The sequence below is a fragment of the Pelecanus crispus genome, chromosome 4, assembly GCF_030463565.1.
Source record: "Pelecanus crispus isolate bPelCri1 chromosome 4, bPelCri1.pri, whole genome shotgun sequence".
NCBI classification, from domain to species: Eukaryota; Metazoa; Chordata; class Aves; order Pelecaniformes; family Pelecanidae; genus Pelecanus; species Pelecanus crispus.
In genome coordinates, this window is record NC_134646.1 from 71,153,615 (window position 1) to 71,177,015 (window position 23,401).

At 37.0% G+C, this 23,401-nt stretch overlaps 1 protein-coding gene across 5 annotated transcripts in view; it reads left to right on the forward strand.

Annotated features, from left to right (window-relative positions):
• The window catches only part of BOD1L1 (biorientation of chromosomes in cell division 1 like 1), a 37,406-nt gene extending 19,313 nt beyond the window's left edge, over nt 1-18,093 (forward strand). Inside the window, exons 13-25 of one of the 5 annotated variants that reach the window (XM_075710006.1) lie at nt 2,343-2,386; nt 3,302-3,389; nt 4,482-4,561; nt 5,108-5,192; nt 6,577-6,650; nt 7,958-8,033; nt 8,114-8,148; nt 10,103-10,148; nt 12,993-13,027; nt 13,142-13,226; nt 13,673-13,826; nt 15,569-15,712; nt 16,847-18,093. In XM_075710006.1, the coding sequence (XP_075566121.1) occupies nt 2,343-2,386; nt 3,302-3,389; nt 4,482-4,561; nt 5,108-5,192; nt 6,577-6,650; nt 7,958-8,033; nt 8,114-8,148; nt 10,103-10,148; nt 12,993-13,027; nt 13,142-13,226; nt 13,673-13,826; nt 15,569-15,712; nt 16,847-16,955 (1,055 nt within the window). In that variant the 3' untranslated portion in view covers nt 16,956-18,093. Of the gene's footprint in view, nt 1-2,342; nt 2,387-3,301; nt 3,390-4,481; nt 4,562-5,107; nt 5,193-6,576; nt 6,651-7,957; nt 8,034-8,113; nt 8,149-10,102; nt 10,149-12,992; nt 13,028-13,141; nt 13,227-13,626; nt 13,827-15,568; nt 15,713-16,846 lie in introns of those variants that run through there. The other 4 variants (XM_075710007.1, XM_075710008.1, XM_075710009.1 and 1 more) reach the window with 4 other exon arrangements.
• The last annotated feature ends 5,308 nt before the right edge of the window (nt 18,094-23,401 follow it).

Consider the following 23,401-nt stretch of genomic DNA (forward strand, 5'->3'; position numbering starts at 1 on the left):
GTTTAAAATCAATAAATACAGAAAAATGTTTGCCCAGGAAAGATACAGAAACTTCCCTAAGGAATGGCTTTCTTCCTTATAAACTTAGAATATCCTTGTTTCGGGTGTTGTGACAGGCCTTGTGAGGGTATGACAAGAGTAAGTACTATATGACTTAAAAGTCACAGAGACTCTACAGAAAGTTCGGGGGTTGTTTTTTTTCCCCCTCCTTTGTTGATCTTCAAAAGATTAAAATATTTCTGGCCATCCACTGAAATCTGAAAAGCACTTATAAGTAGGTAATCACCTAGCTAGAAATCTCAGTCAACTTGGATCTGTGCTCAGTAATTCCTTTTCCATGTATTAAATTAATCTTCAATAGGACCAAAAAAAAAAAAAATTCCGTTTCCTGAAACCACAGTATTTTAAAATGTGTTGCAATTGTTTGGCTTTCCTATTAAAACACAAACAAAACCCTACTTTGTTCCCATCTTGATGGATTTTGTGCTCCAGATGCATTACAAAGATGTTTGCAACACTACCAGATGAGAGTTAATCCTCAGTTAATAAAGTAACAAGCAAAACTAAAGTGAATTCCAGGAGGTACCAGCAATACTGATGCATATGGTGTCCAGAGAGGTTAAGGATGCATTTCCTCTTATGGAAAGTTTCAGCTGAAAGTGTAAATGCTATGAAAGGACACACTGTTAATAAGCTCACTTCTAAATTTTTAGACACACATACCAAAATAACAATTTACTAAATAGAAAACAAAAAGAGGAGTAAGGTGAGGTAAGAGCATTGGTGTAAAACTTTTGATTCCTTTTTATTCTTGGGGTAGGTCAAATTCACATACCTGGTTTAATGGTGGTGTATATTCATGTAAGTGATAAGAGACATGCTCTGCTCACAAGAAAGAAAATGTAAACCCTGAGAAAGGGTTAGAAGAATGCAATCTTCAGGACAGCAGATCCGAAACTTGAACCAGTTTTTCTGTACTGTGAGGTTTCTTTGAAGTGCCTGAAAAACTGCCATTTCACATCGCTCAGTCACCGAGACAGACAGTACTTAAATTTTAACATGTGCAGATTGAACTAGCTGTGATAATCTTGTTCCATGTAAAATGTTTAACAAAAATCCATTTGTTGTGTAAATCATGTTGAATATGACACACACAGAAGAATAATGCTTTGTAGCTCTTGGTAGAAAGTTTTTTTTTTTTCTTTTTCTCCCCCACCACAAAATAATCTCTCTTTTTTATATATATATACATGTATATATACATATAGCTCAACGTACGTAAAAGGAAGTTGTTTAAAAGACAAATGTGTGTCCTGTCATGAGTATGAACAGCAGACACGGTAGTTTAGTAGTCCAAGATTCCTTGGAATGTAAACAAATCATTGCTCTGAGTGGGTAGGATCTAGCTCTTCATTTGACACTGCTTTAAAAATTGGAAGATGTTGTGCAACTAAACAATACAGCTGTGGAAGAACTGTTGCTAGAATATGTAGATTTAAGAAATAAGCTACAAATTATCTAAAATTTTATGTAGAATAGAGTGGTTTTGTTGCATCCTGGGTTTATGTTCTTACTGTAGCTGAAAGGAAAACTGCTTGGAATGTTTTAGCAGTTTTTTCTTTAATTAAAATATTAATTCAGTGCCTTATGAATCAGACTTTAAGGGTTTTGTAGAACGCTTGAGGGAGCAGCTTCTTTATGATTCTCTTTATGTATCTATATGAAATGGCTTTGAAAGTTTTGGAATTTTTTCAAAAGCACAGAGCACTCATCAGCTCCCATAGTTCATAATTATTTTCCACATTTTTGTGATATGGAAGGCTAAGGCTCTTCTTCATGAGAATGAGAGTACAGTAGAGTCTAGCAGTTGGACAATTTCCTTATGTGCACTGTGTCAGCTACAGGTCTCACTAGTACAATTATGCAAACTTTAGTTCTCTGGAAGCATAATGTTACAGCATAGTTTTCATTGTGTTTTACTTCATCCCATGATCCATTGTCTAGGGTTGTGATGGCTAAAATTCTGATTCATTGAAATGCTAGAACTATACTCAAAATGTTAAAGTTACCATATATTTCAAAGATGACAGCCCCGTGATTGCCTGTATTTTAGCCATAAAATGATTCTCAGTTATTCTATGCTTTAGAAATCCACTTTTTTTGTTGTTGTTGTTCAAATATTGTTAAAGAGAAGATTGGATGCCTCTTATTTCCAACTTAAAAGTAAGTTTTATGTAGTTTCAGGTACTCTGGAATCTTTTCAGAGAGGTGAAGTAGAGGATACTATGAGACTTCACTCTTGCTTAGCTTTTCTGATTATTTTTGTAATTATTTTTTAATAGATTTGCTGCAGAGGAATGTTGCCTTAGAAAGAGAAACTTTTCATGTAAGTTCTTGGTTTTTAAATTCACTCTCTAGGTCTGTGCTGCTTTTTTTCTTACTTGCATTTACTTCTATTTACATTAAACATTCTCTAAAGGAAAATACTGGTTTTGTATATTCAGAACCTATGTATATTGAGACTGTGCAGCTGTGTAGGTTGATGTCTAATTATTCTTTCAAATTTGCCAGTAAATAAATCTTTTTGTATTGTTGTTCCACAGTCTATGACTATTTCAAGACTGTTGTTAACTGGCAGAAGGGAAGCTTGGTTGTCCTCTTCAAGAATAGAGGACAAAAATAGGGATTATTCTTGGGGCTTTTAATCAGGACTATAAACCTGTTATTTTAATGCAATCTACTGTGGTTTCACAAGAATTTAGAGCTTATAAGTATAAAAGGGATGACTGGGAAAGTTGCAAATGTAAAGTGTTTCTTATGGAGCAGAAACAAGACATTTAACAGAGATGCCAAGCTAAAAAATGTGTTTGTGATTTCTTAAAGTTGAGTAGTAAGTTTATTTATTCCTCTATTGTAATGCTGATTGGCCACATTTCTGATGCTAGTGAGATACTTCTGTTTCTCCATATAGGAGAGTGTCCTTTTAAACTCTGTGTGAATTGCCATGAAAAACGGCTTTTAAAGCACATGGTAGGGTGCTTAATTAAAACTGAGACTTTTTCATTAAAAATATCAATTAGAAATGCTGAAAATACGAGTCAGAAGTTCTTTCATCATGCTATCCTGTAGTAGTAACATTATTTGAGCTCTAGGAATAAATTGCTTTTGTAATACAGCTACTTTCCATTTTAATGCATGTTGTGCTTGAAAGTAGCAAGTAGAAAAAACTTTCACCTTTCTGTGTTTATAACCTTTATGGAAAAAAGGTAAGGTGTTATCTATCTTTGTGTTTTATGTGTAGGTGGAAAACTTGGATACCCAGATAACTGAAGAACATAGATCTAGAGGAATACAATGTAAATCTTCAGGAACAATGGATAAAGAAAAATGTAAGTGATACAGAACTGCATGAATTTGTGTAAAGCTTTTCTGCTGCAAAACAGAATTCTGCTGTAATTAGGCCATAAAATGGTATTTTGGAGGAAAGAATGGAGCATGGAAAATTCCGAACTCCAAAGCAATTGTTCTTCCCAAAACAACTTTTAATATTGCACTTAATATATTTGATTAAAAATATGGTAACAAATTTAATATTACACGGAAGAGTATTATAGTAGCTTTTTCTATCGTAAGTGAACAAACTTTTTTGTTTAGTCTTTAAAATCATTAGTAATTTTATCCTTTTAAAATAAAACACATGGAAGGAATATAAAGCTGAGGAAAGCTGATCATTAGAGGAGAATCTAGCCGTTCAATAGACTTTGTGAGGCTGGATGCTTCCTTCTGTTAGATTGGAAAGAACTGAGTTTTAGCATAACGCTTCATCTGTCTAGAAACGAAAAGTGAGAAGGAAGTCAGTCCACTGAACGGCATCAACATTTCTAAGTTTAAGTTAGATAAAGTTAACTTGGAAACAAGTTAGATGTTTTGTTGACATAATAATTAATGAGACTGACTGTGTAATATCTATTCAAGCCCTGCCCTCAACTGCTTTTGTCTTTTCAGCATCAGAACAATTAAAAAAAAAAGCATTAATAATTAATATGGTCATTTTTTATAACAGTTTTTATTCTGCTTCTAAGAATTTTGGTTTGATGAAGTGAGTCATTAGAAGCCATGATGTATTCATTATAGTGTCCCACATAGCCTTAACTGCTTTCTCTGTCTCTGGGTGAGTTGAAGTTAAAGTTGATGTTTTATTTCTTGATATGGTACCTGTCAAATTTCAATTTTGAGCTTAAAAAAGCTCAACAAACCCCACCCATAACATATAAGAAACATGGAATTCTTTTTTGTAATTGTTTTGTCTTCCCTTTTCAAAGAGGGGTTACCATAACTTTCTGTTCATATTTTTTGTAAATAAGATGCTGCTTTTCAGAATCTGTTGAATCGCACTAATGATGAGCTGATATATAAGTGGCATCAAAATCTGACAAATGCAGAAGGCACTTTAACACTTGAACTGTTGTTTGTTTTTTCAGGCAACCAGCTGATTGTTCAGGATGTGAGAAAAGATGATGAACAAAGTCCGTGCTCCAAAATGAAACCTGATAACATCACGGTATTTTCAAGAGCATTTTTTTTCATGTTCTTCAATTGTAATGTAAATAAGATGGACGTTTAAGGGGTTTTTTTTATTTCTATAGCAGTTTATTTTTGGAGGTATTTTCATTATTAACTGTAAACTACTTCTGCATTGTCTTGAATACAAAATAACTGACTATAGAATGATACTCAGTTTTCAAGGGGGAGACAATTTGGAAAAAAAATTAAAAAAAAAAAAAAAAGGCAAGGGTCTGTGTTGCTGTGCATAGCACCTGAAACCCTCTGAGGTGTGGTGGACCTATTTGCACAATAGTTGGGAGCTTGGCATCGCATGGAGCATTGCTGGATCCCAGCTGTCCAGTCAGTTCAGCATCTTCATGGTCATACTGATCTGAGATCTGCGAGAGGGTAACTACTCATGTATTGGGGTTTGGTGGTTTGGTTTTTGGGTTTGGTGGTTTGGGGGTTTTTTTGGGGTGGGTTTTTTTTAGTACAAGTAACTGAAAATTATCTTTAATTTGCAGTAAGACACTCTTTTCTTTGTTGTTTCAAAATAATGTAGGAAGCTATTTCAGGTGATACAGCAGAAGTCTCCGAAGAAATTGATGTGAAGCATACACCTCCTAGAAGCAGTATGGAAGAAAAAGGTAATGAAACAGTCAATTCTGGGCAATTTACTGAACCCATACTGAATGCTAATTTCTTTTCATTTGAATGATTCTGAGAGAAATTACGAACTTGATCCTAGTAGATCCTATCCTACTTGCATATATTCTGTAGCTGCTGCCTGTTCTATTACTGCTATCAAATAATGCATTAATCTTAGTTCCTTTAACAGTGAGAGCAGATTTGATGTTTCTGCTTCGCTATCACCCATCCACTCTGTTACTGTTTCAGTGTGTACCTTGGGTAGGAAAGCTAATTGCAAATAAACACGTAGGGAAATAGCACGATCAGGATATGTGACAAGAACTTCTCCTAACTCTGACCAGAAATAAGAGGTATCCTTCCATGAAAAAAAAAAGTAACATATTCATCAAAATCAGTCCTGTTTGTTTCTGTAGAGAAACCAACCAGGAAAGAGAGAGTTGGGGTTGTTCAGCCTGGAGAAGGCTGCGAGGAGACCTTATTGCGGCCTTTCAGTGCTTAAAGGGGGCTTATAGGAAAGATGGGGGCAATCTTTTTAGCAAGGCCTGTTGTGACAAGACCAAGGAGTAATGGTTTTAAACTAAAGAAGAATAGATTTAGACTGGATATGAAGGAAGAAATTTTTTACAGTGAGGGTGGTCAAGCACTGGAACAGGTTGCCCAGAGAGGTAGTGGAGGCCCCATCCCTGGCAACATTCCAGGTCAGGTTGGACGGGGCTCTGAGCAACCTGATCTGGTTAAAGCTGTCCCTGCTCACTGCAGGGGGGTTGGGCTAGAAGACCTCTAAAGGTCCCTTCCAACCCAAAGCATTCTATGATCCTATGAAAGAGTGCGCAAGTTGCACTGTCGTAGTTGACTTATTAATTGCACTAAAATAAATAATAAAAGATGATGTGTCCACAGTGTTAATATTGGCTTTGGTGTGACTTCAGTCTGTCTTTGTGTGAACAGAGTATCTTCCCTAATGTTAGTTTGTTCTATTAATAGTTTTGTCTCTGCAGCAAGCATGTTGACAAATCTGAAACTGTTATGCAATGAGCTTGTATCCTCAGCTTCCTGTTTCATGGAATGTGGGAGGAAATTTCATAGTGGCTTGTATTTATCTTACCATTTTACGCTGGGTCACAGTCTTGAGCTTTTGTTTTTACCTTAAATTAGAAGACCTGTCTAACTCATCTAGTGTTAGGGAAGCATTTTGGCAGACCAATATATTGTTGCTGCAAGGCAAATAGTGTTAATTTCTGATGGGTGGGTTTAGGGAATTTTTGGCTACAGAATGAAATAATGCTTTTAGTGCAGAGCTTGTAGCTTGTACCTTTTTCTTTGTCTAATAAAACAAAGGTGTACAGTTTCTCTCTTCTTGGGTTTTTTTTATGTGTGAAGATGAATTTGCCATCGAACAGGAAATGTCTGAAAAGGAAAAGCATGGTCTAGAATCAAATGAAAATTCTCCAGAGGTGAGTGGTCTTATTCATGTTAACTAACTGAGATAACGCACGTTCACACTGAAAATAAGTACTTTGTATTTTGTTGACAGGAATATTAAAACTTTGACTTCATTGTCAAAGTGAAAATTTGTGTTTCGTAAAGTACCAAAGACTCATGTAGTTCTGTGTCACAAAGTATAAACTTCACAGAGCATAAGACATCAGTGGCTTACATTGAAGTAAAAGTAACTCTCTTCCTACATTTAATAGTAGTTACAAATTGTATTGTATAGAACTCATGTTTTCTGAAAATCTTGTAATTGAGATGTAGGCAGTTTAGTCACTAGCAAATATGACTTGGCTTTACAAAAATATTATCACTCAACAATTTTAAACTCTTTATGTTATCTCTTAGGCATATACTTGTGATACTCTACAGTGGTCTGAACCCTAGAGATTAAAATTGTTGCTGGCCCCTAGAAATGGGCACAGTTCTCATAAAGACATTGGGTTTTGTCATTTGCTTTTTTTGCCTCTAATTTGGAAGTGGAAGAAAATTTAAAGAATAAATTGTTACGTTTGTTCACTCAAGGCTTAAGCCACTAAGATCCATTGCAGGGGGAGACATCGCTAGACTTCAGTAAATGCTGAATGAGGCACTTAACCTTCTTTCCTTGTAAACAGGAGGAAGTCTATTATTGGGGACTTTGTGATCAGAGATTGGGGATCTTTGTGATCTGAACATCTGATCATATTCCTTACTAAAAGCTGTCTTTCAAAGCTTAAACTTCAAAGAAAGGGGCCTTTTTTACTAAAGGCCCTGTTTATATAGAGAACATCACCAATCTGTATATTGGGATAACTAGAATATTGACTGTCTACTAGCACTTGCTGAAACTGTTGTTGCTGTCAAGATGCAGCCTGTGCTGTGTGGCATTGGGAAAAGGGGCTCACAAGATACAAAGTTTGGAGTTCTCATAAGAGTGAAAAGATGTGGTGGGATATATAGGGGTAAGACAGCAGCATTTGTGAGACCAAGTGATAGAGTTGTTGGAGGTAAGGGGGCAGAAGGCACAGTGTTCTCGGGCATGCTTTGTGCCTGAGGCCTGTCACAGAGAATTTTGTATAATTGGGAGTTGTCTTGTTTCTTTTCAGCTATAGCAATGGATTTCATAACAGTGTCTCTTCTTATGAAACCTGCCTCCTCTATATTTTTAAACTGATGAGCACTACTGCTGCTGCTATCATGTTATGAAGTTAGCAGCAGTCTTTGCATTACATTGCTCAAATGCTAAATGTCAATTACAGTAACTAAAATATTTTTGTCCTTTTAATAGGAAAATCAGCCTGTCATAGTGAAACGGAAAAGGGGAAGGCCTCGTAAATATCCTCTTGAAGCTGTACAGCCTGGTGGTAAGTAGTTCATAATACCTGTGTGGAAAAACAAGGAAAATAGTGACATTCAAGTTCTGAATTCATATTTCTTCCCTCAGGTGGGGAGTCAAAAGCTGATATGAGCACTGGGAATGTAAGTGCCTTTATTTTGTTTGGGTGCATTTAACCACAGTAATTCAGGAGCCATTTATCTGTTTAACAGTTAATGGTATTTCAGAAACATCTTATGGAAAACTTGGTAATTTGAATTCAGTCTAAGCAAACAAAAACTATTAATAGTATCTCCTAATATAACTGAACTTTGTAAGCAGAATATACTATTAAGTCAGAACACAGCAAATAACCGAACAGGATCAAACTTAGTACAACATACTTAATACAAATCTAAGTGTTACACTGGCTAGCAATAGACTTGTACGCAAGGTGAAATTCTCATTGTGTGCGCATGTGTCTTAATTTGTGCCGAGAGTAATTTTGGCCTGAAGATCAAGGGTGACTTTATTTCAAAAACTTGAGATTTTTTTTTTTCTCTAGTGAACCTATCATAACAATAGCTCATAGTGACTCTTAATATCTGTAAAATAAAGTATTGTGTAATGCAGTTGTATTAGCTATATTACAATGTGTACAGTTTATTCAAAGATAGAGACATGCTGGTTAGTAACTTAAGAGCTCATGAAACATACTTCTGTCTTTTAAAGCTCAGCAATATCTTAATTTCTTAACCCCTGTGAAGTACATTCACTGCTGAGAAGGTATTCTGTTGGGAGTGTTTCTGCAATCCAGTTGGATTACAGCACAGGCTAGTAATGGATCAGGCATATTTGTGGAGTACGACTAGTTGGATTTATTCTGGTGGAAGGCTCTTCTCTTGAGAATTTCTGTATGTCAGAATCAGCGTTATTGCATAGAAAAGAGGTGATTTTAAAAACAAAGTTGTATTGAAACTCATGTTTTCTGCCTGCTTGCCTGGTGAGGCGCCAGCTGGCATGGGTGTCAGAAGTCTTGGGAATTTACCTAGGCTATAGATAGCTGGAGTTCTCATCCCTGCTTGGTCTGTCCCTGCAGCATTTCAGGCAGCCCTTTGAGTCCTGTCCCTTCTACCAGTCTGGTGGAGTTTTGTTTCGGAATTCCTAATCTTTCCTAATTGATTTTTTTTTTTCCCAATATTATTTAATGAAATGTAATTTGAACTGGGGTGGGGGGGTTGATTTGTTTTTTTTGGTTTTGGGTTTTGGGGGTTTTTTTCCCCTAAATAAGAGTTAAAACTAATTTTAAAATCCCCCTCAGAAATAAACATACCTTGGCACCCTCAGTATGGGAACAGAATCATCTTGTTCTAGTTTGACTATTTTAAAGGTCTTGTGCCTCTCAGTGATGACTGATTGGTGTGTCAGCCAGTTACAGGCTGGCTCCAGGAGGAGCGATTATCTGCCCTCCATCTGAGAGAATGGTTCTGTAAGGTGAGATATTATCTTTGCATGACAGTTTCCCCTAGGCTGCTTTGAGAACATGTTGCTACTTCAAAGGCAGTGTAGACATCCTAGTGTAGTTGTTCAGTGATGAAAGCAACTGGATTTTTTTGGACAGTCATCATAGGAGATCATGTAATTATATATAGCTCTTTCTGCATTCTGAGTAAATACAAAATTCTGGTGATTTATAATCCTGCAAATCTGTATGTGTGACTACATAAAGTGACTGCACTAAACTTTTTTTTTTTTATTGCTGATAATTAAGTTTTCAGAAATGTATTTGACTGAAACTGCTTTTAACTTTGTGTCTTATTGCAATGACTCTAGTGTCAATTAGATTACTGAAACTGCTATGATTTCTTTTGTCTATGGACTGATGTGACTCATTTCAAATTTCTATCATAAATGGAAAAGCGTGTGCTGCTGTTAAGAAACAAACTTCTAATTTTCTAAACTTCTTTTGCTCTAATGAGCAAAAATGCTTATTAGAATGTTTGTGTTTTCTAGATATGTTCTACTGTGAATTGGAGCAAGTTTCTGTGTTTATGTAATACAATCCTGGATTTTTCTGATTTTCTTTAATTTAAAAAAACCTACTTTTTTTAATTTCAGCTGCAGTTTCCTATCTTTGCAAGTAGAGGAAAAACACCTCAAACAGGTAAGCAAATGATATCTGCTTTAACAAATAAAACAAAAGATAGAAGAAGCAGAGGAGGGTTTTCAAGAAAGTCACGTGGGTCCTTCCTGAACATAATCTCTGGCAGTCAGTATTATCAACGTGTGAAAACATCTGAGTAAACAGAATAGTGAAGACTTGTCCCTAATTCCTACTGAGTTAATTTAAAAAAAGAGCAGCTTGATAAGAACTTACCTCAAAGATGCAGCAGCACTGTTAAGTGCTGAATATACCAAATAATTTGTTTGTGTGGATATGCACATGGCAGGGCTTCAGGGGCAGGTGGGTACCCCATCAACTGGTTCTTAGTAACTGTTCTCTATTTCTGCTTATTTTCTTTCATACCGTGACTATCAATCACACTTACTACATTAATTGTTTTAAAATTTCAAATTTTGTTCAGTTAATTGGATTATCTTTGGATATGTGTTTAAAGAGCTTACTGGTAGCTTGAAGGGGGTATTTCCCCTTTCACAACTGCTGTAAGATCTTTAGAAAACAATTGCTGAACTTTACGCAGAAATGTACTTTTAGTGCTTCAGACTGAAGTCAAATAAAGTGAGATACTTTTCTCTTTCTTTTTTCTATTCAAAACATCTGTGATCTGTAAAAGGTCAAACTTTGGTGAATTTTAGATGGTGTAGTTTTTTTTTTATTGCCTGTATGGAGTCTGAACTGCAGTGGTTGTTTAAATGTTGTCTTTTTAATTATGGCCATTCATAAAGTAGACTAAAATCCATTCAAGAAGCAGACGAGCCTGAAAGACAGGTTAAAAAATGGTTTGTAAACAAATACAAATATTCATGCAACAAATCTGAGAAAACAAATCTTCAAAACAAATCTTCTGGACTTTCCAAAAGTTTAGGTTTCTACAGAGGTATTAATCTGGCTGCACTGCACATATGGACTATTTCCTATTTTCTCCACATTTGTTAAAATGTCAGCTTTAATCCATATGCTTCAGAATTGTCTCTGGAGGGTTAGCTGGTTGTGTGGTACTTGGTTTCTATCAACTGCAAATAGAACAGACAAGAATGCGAGGAAGGTGTAAAGTGCATTCTGGTTTGCTTTTTATTCAAAAGGACAGACACCTGACTGTGTACTTAAAGCTTAATTTAGTGTGTTAAGTAACATTTCATTTTCAAGGTAAAAGGCTGTTGATGTCACAGTGATATTAAGAAGCGTGTATAAAGTGGATGAAATATCCTGTTAAGCTTTTCATCATATGTTAGCATTCATGTGAGAAAAGGGTTGAAAACCCCTGGCAGTGAAAAGAAAACAAAGTGGAATCCCTCTGTGCAGCTCACTTATTCTGGTAATTTCTGGGTGTTCCGCACAAGGGTTTGCAATAGGGAGAGACTTGCATACAGAGTGGGAAGCAGAGAGTTTCTTTTCAGTCAGTACAACTCGTGCAGTTAAGAGACATCTGGTTTCTAAAGGCAGCATCCTCCCATAACACTGACACTGAACTTGAAAATAGAATTATTTTGTACTAGTCAGCGGTTGCTGCTGTAAAGTTAGTAAGATTTTCAAATACTGTAGCTTGTTGTTTTTATACTTATCTTGAGGCAAAAACACTGCATTTTCACATCATGAAGAGAAGGTTATGTCTGTTAAGAAAGGCATGTCTTGTACTTACATGGAGTATTCTTCAATCAAAAACCATTTTGCTATAAATTTGCCTAAATGTACCAGGATTTTGACGTATTTGTCTTTTGAACACAACAGAACTAGTAAATGTTGGTTATATGTTAGAATTATTTTGTGTAAAATACTTAATACAGTGGACAGTCCTGTGTTTTACTGCATTTCTTTATTAAATAGTTGAACATCTTTGCAATTTATTTCATTTGCTTTTGTGTAAAAGTTTTTCCTTGTAACCTTAACAAAGGAATTACAAAAGACTTGTGTGTGAATTTTAGAATACACTTCTGCTCTTTGAGATACATTTTTGATCCATTGCATTGACATTCTTCTGTTTGTTGTATCAGTCTAATTGGTGATGGGTTTAGAGTTTGTGTTGTCTTTTGTGTAGCTTTCAGAAAACAAAAATAGGCAGCAATTCTATGGCAGGGAAAAAAGGTGTGAAAACTTCTGTTTAGGTTGCTTCTCTCCTTCTATTGCTAAGGATTTTTATCCTTGCAGTGTGGCAGATAATTCCATTTGACAAAGCTCAAAAGCTTTGTAAAATAATGTCTGTCTTATCATAGAGTTAGTCAGGGTAGAAGTGGTAAGCATCTATCACAGAGAGAGGTCACGCTGAGACTTTGGTTATAATATAAATATATATAAATATATTTTTAACATGCACAGGCCAGCCTGTAAGAAGTACTGAATTGGAAGTAAGTAGTACTTCAACAGAGAAAGTCACACAATTTGCATACCAAGTATTAGACAGGTTTTAAATATTGATCAAATAATTTAGATCAATTAATTTAGCCATGCTCTGAACAGGAGGTTGGAGTAGATGGGCTCCAGAGGCCCCTTCCAAGCTAAATTTTTCTGTGATTCTGTAATTGGTTGACAGTAGTTAAAAGGGGTAAGTAACTTTTGCTTTTCCATTAAAACAAAATAACATATGCAACAAAGCAATAAATAATGTCAGTCATATAAAGCCTTGCTACTTAGAAAAAAAAAAACAGTCCCAGTCTCTGTATATAGCAAAATACAACAAAGCCATATTCTAAATTAGATAATGACTTTAAATGTTTTCTGAGTTTCTGTGATGTTTATGCAAAGTTGACAGAGTATGAAAGAACTTTTTAAACTGATTGGCGAAAGATTTGAAGTTCAGAATTAAGTTTTGTTCTTTTCTTTTTTTTTTAGGTACAGACATATCTAGTAAGAAAGAAACCACAAATGTAAGTGCAACCATTTTAATCCTTAAGTTTATAAGCATTATGTAATGAAAAATGTCTGTCTTCTATTTAAATTAAATTGTTCTTGCCTTACTTGCTTCCATTTTATTTCTTCAGGAAGATGAAGCTGAGAAAGCAGAAATGATTGTGCGTAAAAGGGGAAGAAAGCCCAGGCGTTCTCTGGTTCAATCAGAGGAAACTGGTAAAAACATGAAACTGTGCTACTCCTAACACAATGAGAAGATCTCACTGTGCCTTTCTGTTTACTAATAGCAACAAGATAAGCTTTATTCAATTTTCCTTTCTTAAGGAAAAATCATTGAGTTACAGCTAGTGTAAATATTATGTAAATATGTGCAAATTGCTGTAATCTCATGTCAGAATTGCTACATCCCAGATGCTTCTATAAAACCTCATGAATTTTCTATGAATTCTGGCTATGAGCTGCATAAGTAAACTATGGTGAATGTGTTAGCAAGATTAAGTTAAACAAGTGTGAATTAAAAATGTTGAAGCATAAAGGAAATGGAAAATTACTTACTTAAAATGGGATTTGTGAATAGAATACCTTTTCTAAACTAAGTGTCCATATCCTTTTGGAGGGCTTTTGGAAAATTATAGCACATATGTAAAATTTTACATGGACAGAAACACTGGAGCCAGAAAGAAAACGTCGGAAATTAACGTCTTCTGAAGACGAACTAAAAGAGCAGGAGGAAGGTGAGGAAGAAGAGGGTGAGGAAGATGATGAAGCTCATTCAGGGGCCACAACTAGATCAGCCACAAGATTAGAGGCTCAAAGGTAACTGTGTGTAGAGACACAAATAGCAGACTTTTTTCTACATCGTTCTCAGTTGTTGTGGGGTTTGTTTGGGGTTTTTTTGTTGCTTGCTTTTTTGCCTTTTTTTTTAAAATGGATGAGAGCTTCCCAGATAGTTTTGGTTCTAATTCTAGTACTGCTCTTCTAGGGATGAAGAGACAAAAGGGGAGGTTGGGAAATTGTTAGGGTCTCAAAAGACATACTTGAATATGTCAGAAGGTAAGAATTGATCCTGCTGGCAGTCTTCATCCTAGTGATGTCTCAGAAGTTGAGTCTAAGGGCACTTAGTCCTGATAGGTAAAAAGGGACCTCTGATTTGACTGTGCAATTCACCATTTGATATTTGGAGTTGGAACAAGGTGTAAATGTAATTACCCATGTCCGTTTCTTTTTCCAAATATTATCCAAGTTAACTACATGAATCTGCAGTACTGGAGGATTTAATTTCTAGTATGGTGATCAACAAGCTCAGAAAGCAATCTTACTGCAAAAGACGAGTGTAGTAGCAAGAATTCTGTTTTCAAGAAGCCATTCTTCATCTCCCTTAGCATAGGTCTGCCTTTTTGTAGGCAAACTAAATTACAGCAGAGCTCATCCTCTTGACTTTGTTGTGGGAACAAAGAAAGATAGCAGCTTTGGGAGGTTTTAATGCATGTTGCTGCCTTCCAAAACAGAACTGGAGTCCAGGCTTTGTTTTTACATTCATGGTGAGATTTTTGTAAATTCACCGGATTTACTTTATTCCTAAGGATATCGTATTATATGTTAGCGTTTGGGGCTTATTTGAAGCACTGTTCACAGTACGCTCTTGAATTCATAATTTCAGAGCTGAATCAGAAAGTAGTTATGTAGTCTTCATTTCAATAAAAACTGTGAAGGTTTACCACTACCACTTAGTAAACAACAGTTTTATTTTGGTAAAGGCAAAGGGACTTCCTTTAGTGTCATGTAATTGTTGACTAAAATTGTAATAACAGTTTAGATATTAGTGTTTTCATTCTGATTGCTTGTGGAAACATCTACTTTTTTATTTATAGACTTGGTTGGTTGTTTTTTGTGTCTCAGATTGCCAATGCTTGCTCTCTAGCTCTGACTGTAACAAAGCATCCCTATCTTAAGGTGCTGCAAACAGTCTGCATTTTATAAGTAGCATTTGGAATAAACCTGTGGAAAGGGCTGCTGGTTCATCTTCAGCATTGCTGGATTATCAGTTTTTCTGACTTAACCTGTTTTCCACATTATGAAGTTGATCACCAGTAACCATTTTTTTCGTGTTTCTGAACTGGTGGATACCAAAGCCAGTATGAGTTCTTTCTTTACACTGGATAAGCAAATTCTCTTCTCTTCTGCAGCCTGTTCCCCTTTGCTTCTTTTGTTTTTCTGCTGGTACTACAAGCTGGTTTTTTTTAAACATGGACACTTATGTACCAGAATTATTGCAGATTTGGAACTAGGATCTTTATTTAGTTAAATACTAAATATTGTCAGTAGAGTAGCCTTTTGATTCTACATTTGGTACGAAAATACACAGCTCGGCATTGCAGTTTGTGTCTCGAAGCATGCGAAAGTTTGGGGGTTTTTTTTCCACTGTTTCTTTTGGCAACTTTGATTTGCTTGTTACAAATACTGTGCAGTCTTAATTTGCTGCACTTGGAATGCAAGAAGAAAGTGACTTGGTAAAAGTATTTTGTTACATTTACATTCATCATTCTTCTGTATTACAGAAAGCAGCCCAGCAAGCCAACCACACGTGCAACTTCTAAAGGCAGCAGTCCAAGTTCAGTTTCTCCTAGAAAACGACAGAACCTAGCAGCAAAAAAAAGATCTCCAAGTGACACAAAAATTAATAAATCTCCTCCATTGACACAGTAAGTATTAAAGTTGAATCCACTTCTGTTATTTGTTTTGGAAACCACTACATTGATCCTTTCCTTATATGTAATATACTGCTTGAAAATCTGAACAGCAGTCTAGCTTTACTCTGTTCTGTTCTCTTGTGATGTGTAAAAGCTTTTAAAGGATTTTCTTCTGTTTACGTTCTTTCTTTTTCTTCCTTTCTTTAACATTTGGAAGACTAGAATTTTTTTCTTTCCGTCCTCAGAAACCTCTTGGGAGAATCTGAAAACGCTGTTACGCAGTATTTTAACTTGTGCTGTGATTCTTTCCTGGATGGGGGCAAGAGCAGCTGTAGTTCAGGTTAAAGCAACATATGATGACATGATTCTAATGCTTCAGAGATCTTTCTAAGATCAGCTGATAAAAGAGGAGAAACTCTGAGAGTCCTTATATCAAGTTTTGAAAATATTTCCCTTTTCCGCCTTCCCTGGTACACTTTTTAATTTTTGAAGTTGAGATCACAGTGTAAAAATCCTGAGGCAGTAATAAATGTGATGCACAGTTGCTATTCATCGTGTAGTTTACCTGTAAAATGGGTTATATGCCAAATACTTTTAGTTATCATCCACTCTGAAATGTGGCAGTGTCTTCAAACTGAACCTCAGGAACATGTGTATCATGCACTGATCAGCTGTTACAGTTCACCTCATGTAAATTACTTTGCGTGGTTATGGATGGCCAAGAGTTTAAGCCGCACTTAGAACTGGTTGCAGCTGAAATGTGGCGGGTTTACATATGGATGCTTAAATAAGGGTATGTGATGTCTGCCCTTTACTCCCTCTTGTGTATGCAAGACTTAAGCCACTAGTGCTATTCTTCTGTCTTTGTGAGACAGGGTACAAGGTAATGTAGTTCATTATATTCTGTTATAATCCACAAGTCTTTCCAAAAGAAAGAGGAGGAAGGAGGAGAGCTCTAGTCCCAAATTCTACATCTGGAGCACTCTCCAGCATAGAGAATTAGTATGCAGTATCCTGCTAAGATGTGATGGGAGTGTGCAAGGTCTCCCTCTAAACGCCCATCCTCTAAACAGGATTATGCCTGACTACCCTTTTTGTTTTACACATCCTACCATTGCCAAAATAATTATTAATATTGCTTTTCAGGTTAAAGGTGCAGTCTACCAAGCGTAAAAGGGAAGACAGCCCAACAGCGGTACGGAGAAAAGGACAGCAGAAAACAGAGGAGACACCAGTAAAGAAAGCAAAACGATAATCTCTGCCAGCTAGTACTGTTCATGGAAAAGTCAAAATAAAAAAACCATCTGTGCTTCTATTTTTTTTAAAGCAAAGGGATTTGCACGTGCTTGTTTCAGAGCTCTAAGTTAATCAATGCAGTACTTTTAAGTTACATTTTAAACAGCTTTATAAACTATTGTTTATACAGAATATTATGTACATTTATTTCAGATGAAAAATAAGTTTACTTTGTATCTGAATGAAGAACAAAGTAGTTATATATTTTATCACTGACTTGGAAAGTTGGGGTTTCCCAATGTGACATGCTAATGCAGATGCTTCCAACCCATGAGGCACACCTGGGCCTACTAATACACTTTGTATATAAACTTGTAAAAATAGGTTGTATTTTACTCTGTGTATGAATCTAATCAATGATGGACATTTTATTTATTATATGGAAAGCATTGGTCTGTAAACTTTAGTATATACCTTAGGTTTTTTTAATTATATATTTTACATTCTATGCAGATGTCAGTAGGAAACTTCCCCTCCGCTCCCCCAGGGCTGTCTAAAACCTGAAGTTCTCTAAAATATGCTCAGACAGTTGGTAAAGTATCTTTCTCGCATGCATTAAAGTAGTTTAGCATAGTGAAAGGAACTTGGCTCCTTTCTGTTCACATTTGTGACAAAGTGTAAAATTTAAAATGTAATCTTACTAGATTATATTTTCACTTGTGAATTTATTACCAACCTCAAGAAATAAATAGTATTAGGTTAGATTTATTCAGTCAGCCAACACTACCCTGAAATGAAACAGTTTTATTTTGCAACTAAACACCTGTTCTTTCAGTATTTGTCTTTTTCAACAGAGGGACCCATTGAAATCAAATGTTGCTTCTCCTAACTGTAGAGCTTCAGCATTTTATGTTACATTTTGTACACAGGTATTAAAAATAGAACCTGGTATTGTTGCCAGAATCTTTTTTTAATGTATATTAACTCTGGTAAGAGCAAATGTTCAAGTGAAGTTGTATATAAAGTTAAACTTTTCTTATGATCAAATGTGTCTCTTGTTATGATGTGATGAGTTGCCAAACAATCTGAGATTATTTTAAATGTTTTGTTGATATGCTGGTTTATAATTAAAAAGGATTTGGGGGTTTGGAATTTTACTTTTCTTTTTTTCTTTTTTTCTCTTTTTCTTTTGTGAGGTTTTTTTTTGAACTTGTTGTAAGGCAGATGTTTCAGTCAGATACTCTGCTTGGTTTCTTACTGAGATTTTTATATAAAAATTATAAAATGTTTGCCAAAAACCTGAGTTGCCATATTTTATTATCCTTTAATTGTATTGCTGTGGAACTTGTTTTTACAAATGTATTTGGTTGGAGCTGAGAGTTACTTGATTAGTGTCTTTAAATGTTTACAGGTGCTTGTATTTTAGCTATATAAACAGTAGGGAAAGGACTGAACCATTTACCTGCTTAGTACACTATAAGAGCAGGTGCACACATAATTTTTTTTCCTAAGCACACTTGAGTCTAAAAAAAGAAAATCTCTTTGCTCTGAAAATTAACTCCTTTTGATTTCTATCTTAACTCTGCTGCCATGTTAATACATACCTTGCTAACATACTGCTGATATATACCTATATATTACTAACACTAATGTTTATGCACTTCTTCGTAGGCGGTTGTAGGATAAGTTGAATCTTTTTTTTTTCCTTTCTTTCCTCTTTGCCTTCTGCCGTATGCATAGACCAAAACTGTAGATTTCTTCTCAGCCTTTGTAAGGCTAAACAAGCTGAACTGTTTGGTTTTGAATCAGAGCTTTGTAGACTTTTGATCATGTTTGGAGTCCTTCCCAGCATCTGTTCCAGTTTTGTTTCCTTATGCCTGAATTCAGTAGTGAAATTGCTCAGGAGCTTCCTAAGGAAGCCCTCCGCTGCACTGTACATTATTACCGTTTATTCTTCTCTCTCTCTCTCTGCTGGTAGTACCTCCCCTGCCACAGTACGGTTCATATTTGCCTCTTCTGATGTATTACAATGGTTGACAAAGCTCCTACTTGTGTCAGGTCCTCTTGACTGCCTGTTGTCTAATGATCTTGGTAGAGAAATACAGCCCTGCAGATCAGTCTCTCAGAGCTGACCTCGTAGAAGGTCTTCTACTGTTCTTCCCCTTAGCGATAGGTAACATTTAGGAATAACATTTAGGAAAATCCCCTTGTCTATGGAATGTATCTTTGGTCGTTCATTAAATTACTCCATAATATGAAGGCATTAACGGAATTATCTTTCAGCAAGAGAGATGCTTAAAGGGAGGGGAAAAAAGTGCCAATTCCATAAGCTTTTAGCTTAGGCACACTTCACTTGCTGCATGATGTATGAGAACACCAGCTTCTTGTTCCTTGTCAACAAAATAGATATTTCTGCCAGGCCACATCACTGTCAATCCATGTTTGGAATTTTTTTTTTTCCCCCCTTTGCTTAGTAGCTTCAAGTGCCTGTCATCTAAACTGCTGTTATACTTTACAGGTACAGTAGCGATCTGCTGTATTTAAACATAACGTGGGCATTGAATGTTTGCAGTTTTCAAGTCTTTCATATATTCTGTCTCCCAGAGCCCTTCCTGAGCACAAGGAAGGAGTGGGGGCAGAGGAGAGGAATTCGTTTTCCCTTGGGTGCAGCAGAGGCACATCCATCTTGTTCACAAGTTAGGCTTGTAGTCCAACTTGAACCTTGATAGATGTATAAAACAAGCATACTTTCCTACACAATGCAAATTTAGAGAGTTCAGGGAAAAAATACTGTTCTGCACCACAGAATGTCCTGAAAGTGTTTCATGGATGGATTTGCTCGAGGCAGTTTGTTGCCACCTTTAGCGCAAAACCATGGCTGCCCTGCAACCCAAATAAATTTCTAAAGCACTTGGCTATTGTTTTCTGTTGTAGTGCCTGGTTTTTCTTCCAGTTCCTTCTCTTGGAACTGCTTTATTTCTCTGAATATTAAAATACTGAGTGAACCAGAGATGTCCTGGTGGAAGATGGAGTTCAAGTGCCCCTGCTGAGTTTTACAGAACAAGAACTTGAGTCCCGCTTTCCACACCTCAGCGGCCTGTGTTAACCAGCTGACTGGTGGCTAGTTGTCAGTATCTCTTCAGAGTTGCTAGTGCATTCTACTTAAAGGTTATTTACATGTCTTTACTGTCTTCAACCTAAAATACTGTGGGGTTATCTACTATATAGATTTTTAAATCGCACAAATGGATTTTGTTTGTTTGGGTTTTTTGTGGTGGTGTTTTTTTAAACCAACTAAAGGGTCATCAGTAAAAGTTCATTTGCAGTTTTCATTTATTGATGGGGTCTGGCAAGCTTGTAACTCTTGCAACTGGTGAAATTCCCCTCTAGAACCTGATCCAACGTCAGTAGGTACGCTCAGCAGCTGGGGCAAAGTTTTTGCTGATGCTGGCAGATCTCTGAATGCCTCAATTTTCTATTCCAACAGCTTCTCTAGTAACACATCTACTTTTTAGTTGTTTGGGTTTATTTTTTTTTGAGTCTGTGACATCCATCGCAAATACACGTCCACTGTTTCTTCTCTCTCAGCCTATGTTCTGAGCACATCGTGTACAGAACACCCTCTGGCCCTGATCCTTCAGAGGCTGCACAGTGTCCTGAGCTGCCTTCATCTGTCCAGAAACTCAGTAAAAATTTGTCCCATAAAACTTGGCAACCAAGAGCAGCAGGTGCTCCTGGTCATAGTGACTGTCAACAGACAGCCACCATGATGCAAGTCCAATACAGGCTTAGGTGTCAACACTAAAAGTGGTCAAAGTCTGATACCTGTATCAAGTTCTGCATTGGGAAAAGATCATTTGCCACCACAGACTTTTGTCACTCCTTGCTTTGGGAAGAGGTAGTGGGACTTCTGTGATGCTGAGAGTCACTGGTCTGAAGAGAATTGCTGCCCTGAGGCTGGGATACACTGAGTGCATTCTACGTGTCCTTCCAAAGCAGTGTTTGATTTCCTTGAAGCTGTACCTGCTTATATTGTAAAGAGTGAATTTAACTGGCAGATTTTTGTTCTCTTCCCATTAAAGTCATTCCATGAGAAATTGTTTCAGTTTTAAGATTTAATATGAACATCTTAACAAAGGTGACTGCACATTCGTATAGCATACGCTTACTCCAAGCTCTTGATAACTTTGGTATTCTCAACATTGCCTGCTTGGTCATTTCATATAGCAGCTCAGAAGACTCTCACCTTCATGACTTCAACAGCCTTCCATCTATTTCATTTGCTTGTAGCTTCAGTTCAGAGGAAATTGCCCGTATCAGCCTTCTGCAGGTTTTGGCAACTTCTTAAAGATACTGTGCTCGCTTCTTCCAGTAGATTCCTTGTCCCAGTTATGTACGTCACACTCCATTACTTCCATCAGCTTCTCAAAAATCCTGGGCCTGTTTCAAGCAGGGTGTTTTTTTCTACTAAAACATGAAAGTTGAAACACCAAGGAAATTCCATCTACATTCTAGTCTTTGTTTCCAGATTCTGATATTTCACCAAAATTCCTTGAAAGGCTATTTCTGATTTAAACCCCCTTCCTCTTTCAAATCTCAGCTTTTTAGCTCTTATCCTTGCTGCCTTTGTGAATAAAGTCCAAACGAAAAACATAATAAAAATAAATGTCTCTCTGGGAGTCCCTAGATAGCTGTATTTAAAGCTAGGAACATAACGCTCTTGCCAAACAACTGGGGAAGAAAAATATGGTTTGAAATGGCCGTAACTTAGTAGGGCAGGAATAGATTTTTGGCACTGACTGTGCAATTAATTAGCCTAGGGTGGGGTTTCATGGTCAGGCTGCAACTGGGAGGCACCTTTCACCTTCCCTCTTCTTCTGCCCCTTGGCCAGTGCCTTCCTCCATGCCAGTGTTGAGTACAGTTACAGACAGCTGGACCAGGAAGCCTGAAATTTCCTCTACACAACAAAACTGCAGATTAGTTTTTAATGTGCTCGGTTTACTAAGCCACCTGTTGATGGGGCTGTGCAAATACTGCTGCCTGCACAAAGAAGATGGCCATGTGGCAGAGAGGGGATGTGGAATCACCCTTCCATTGTACCATGGATTTGGGTACACTTAAGTTGATCATCCCGGTGCACCATTAGCTCTCGCGTGGACTTGTGGTAGCTCTGTATCAAGTAATTGGTGTGTAAATGGACAGTGAGTTGATTTGTGCATTTTATCTTTTCCTAGTGACAAAACAAGGAGGCTTCTTGCAAGAAGCATGGATTATCCAACTAGTCCTGATCCTTGCCACCTGCCATGTACCAAGAAGAGACCATGCAGTTTTTGAAAGCTGAAGCCAAACAAATTTAGACTAGCTATACTGTGCTGTGTCACTTCTCAGCAGTGCAGGTAGTTTAACAGTGAAGTGACTTGCAGGGGCGCAATGGGTTCTCCCCTAGCGGGATGCTTTAAATTCTGACACGGGACAAGATTTTTCAGGGTTCTTTAGGAACTGAAGGCCCATTTTTAAAACCGATATAAAGGTTGGGGTTGTGCTCAAAGATTAAACTGGATCTAATGTTGAGGCATCTGAATTTAAGCCAGCTGGCTCCCTGAAGAAGTTGGGAATCCAAATAAAGCACCAAAGCCTCCTGTATTAGGAGACTTAGATCCTCAGATGCGATCCACAAAGCTGAGCAAGCTGTCCTGGAAGCTGACAGCACCGGCCTGTAGGAAACGTAGGATTAGCTCCTCAAGGACAAGCATGTAGTGCTGGAAGATGATATCTACCCTCTTAGGTTTCACCAAGGATGGATCTTTGTTGGCCCTTCTTCCAAAGACACAAAGAAAGAAGGCTTTTTTTATGTTGTGGTTAGAGCATGGGGGGACTGAAAGCCACGTGTCTCAGGAAGGCAAGGCTGCAAGGTATCCAAAGGTGGGTGCTACTTTCTCTCTTGTCAAGATATTTTTCATCCCATGACATTTCCTACTTGCTGAAGCAGGAGCTAGGGACCAGATGACTGTTCCACTCCATATCATATTGAGGAAATGGATGTTAGGGGTATACGTGTACCACCGTGTCATTCAATGTTTGTCAAAAAGAAATGCTTAGGCTTTTAATTCCAAGGTAGGCTTCATGTCTGTGGCTCCTGAACAGGATGAGGCATCTCCTTTCACCCCAACTTAGGTGTTAAAACAGACTTTGAAGGGTTGTTTATCCAGCTTGGACATCTCACCAGGTGCCTGGTTAGCCTGCCTGCTTCCCTGGGCACTGTGCAGGATTTCTGCTGAGGTGGCGTGACACCCAATGGGTATGTACCTGCAAGGAAGATATCACAATATTAACTATTATTAATGTAAATATTTTTAGAATCACAGGCCCCTTGTTTCTCTGTGGGCTCAGCATTGTGGAAATTCTTCTTTTGCTGCTTTCTAGGGATACAGTCTAGGTCAGGGCAGCTCAGTTTTCCCATGTTG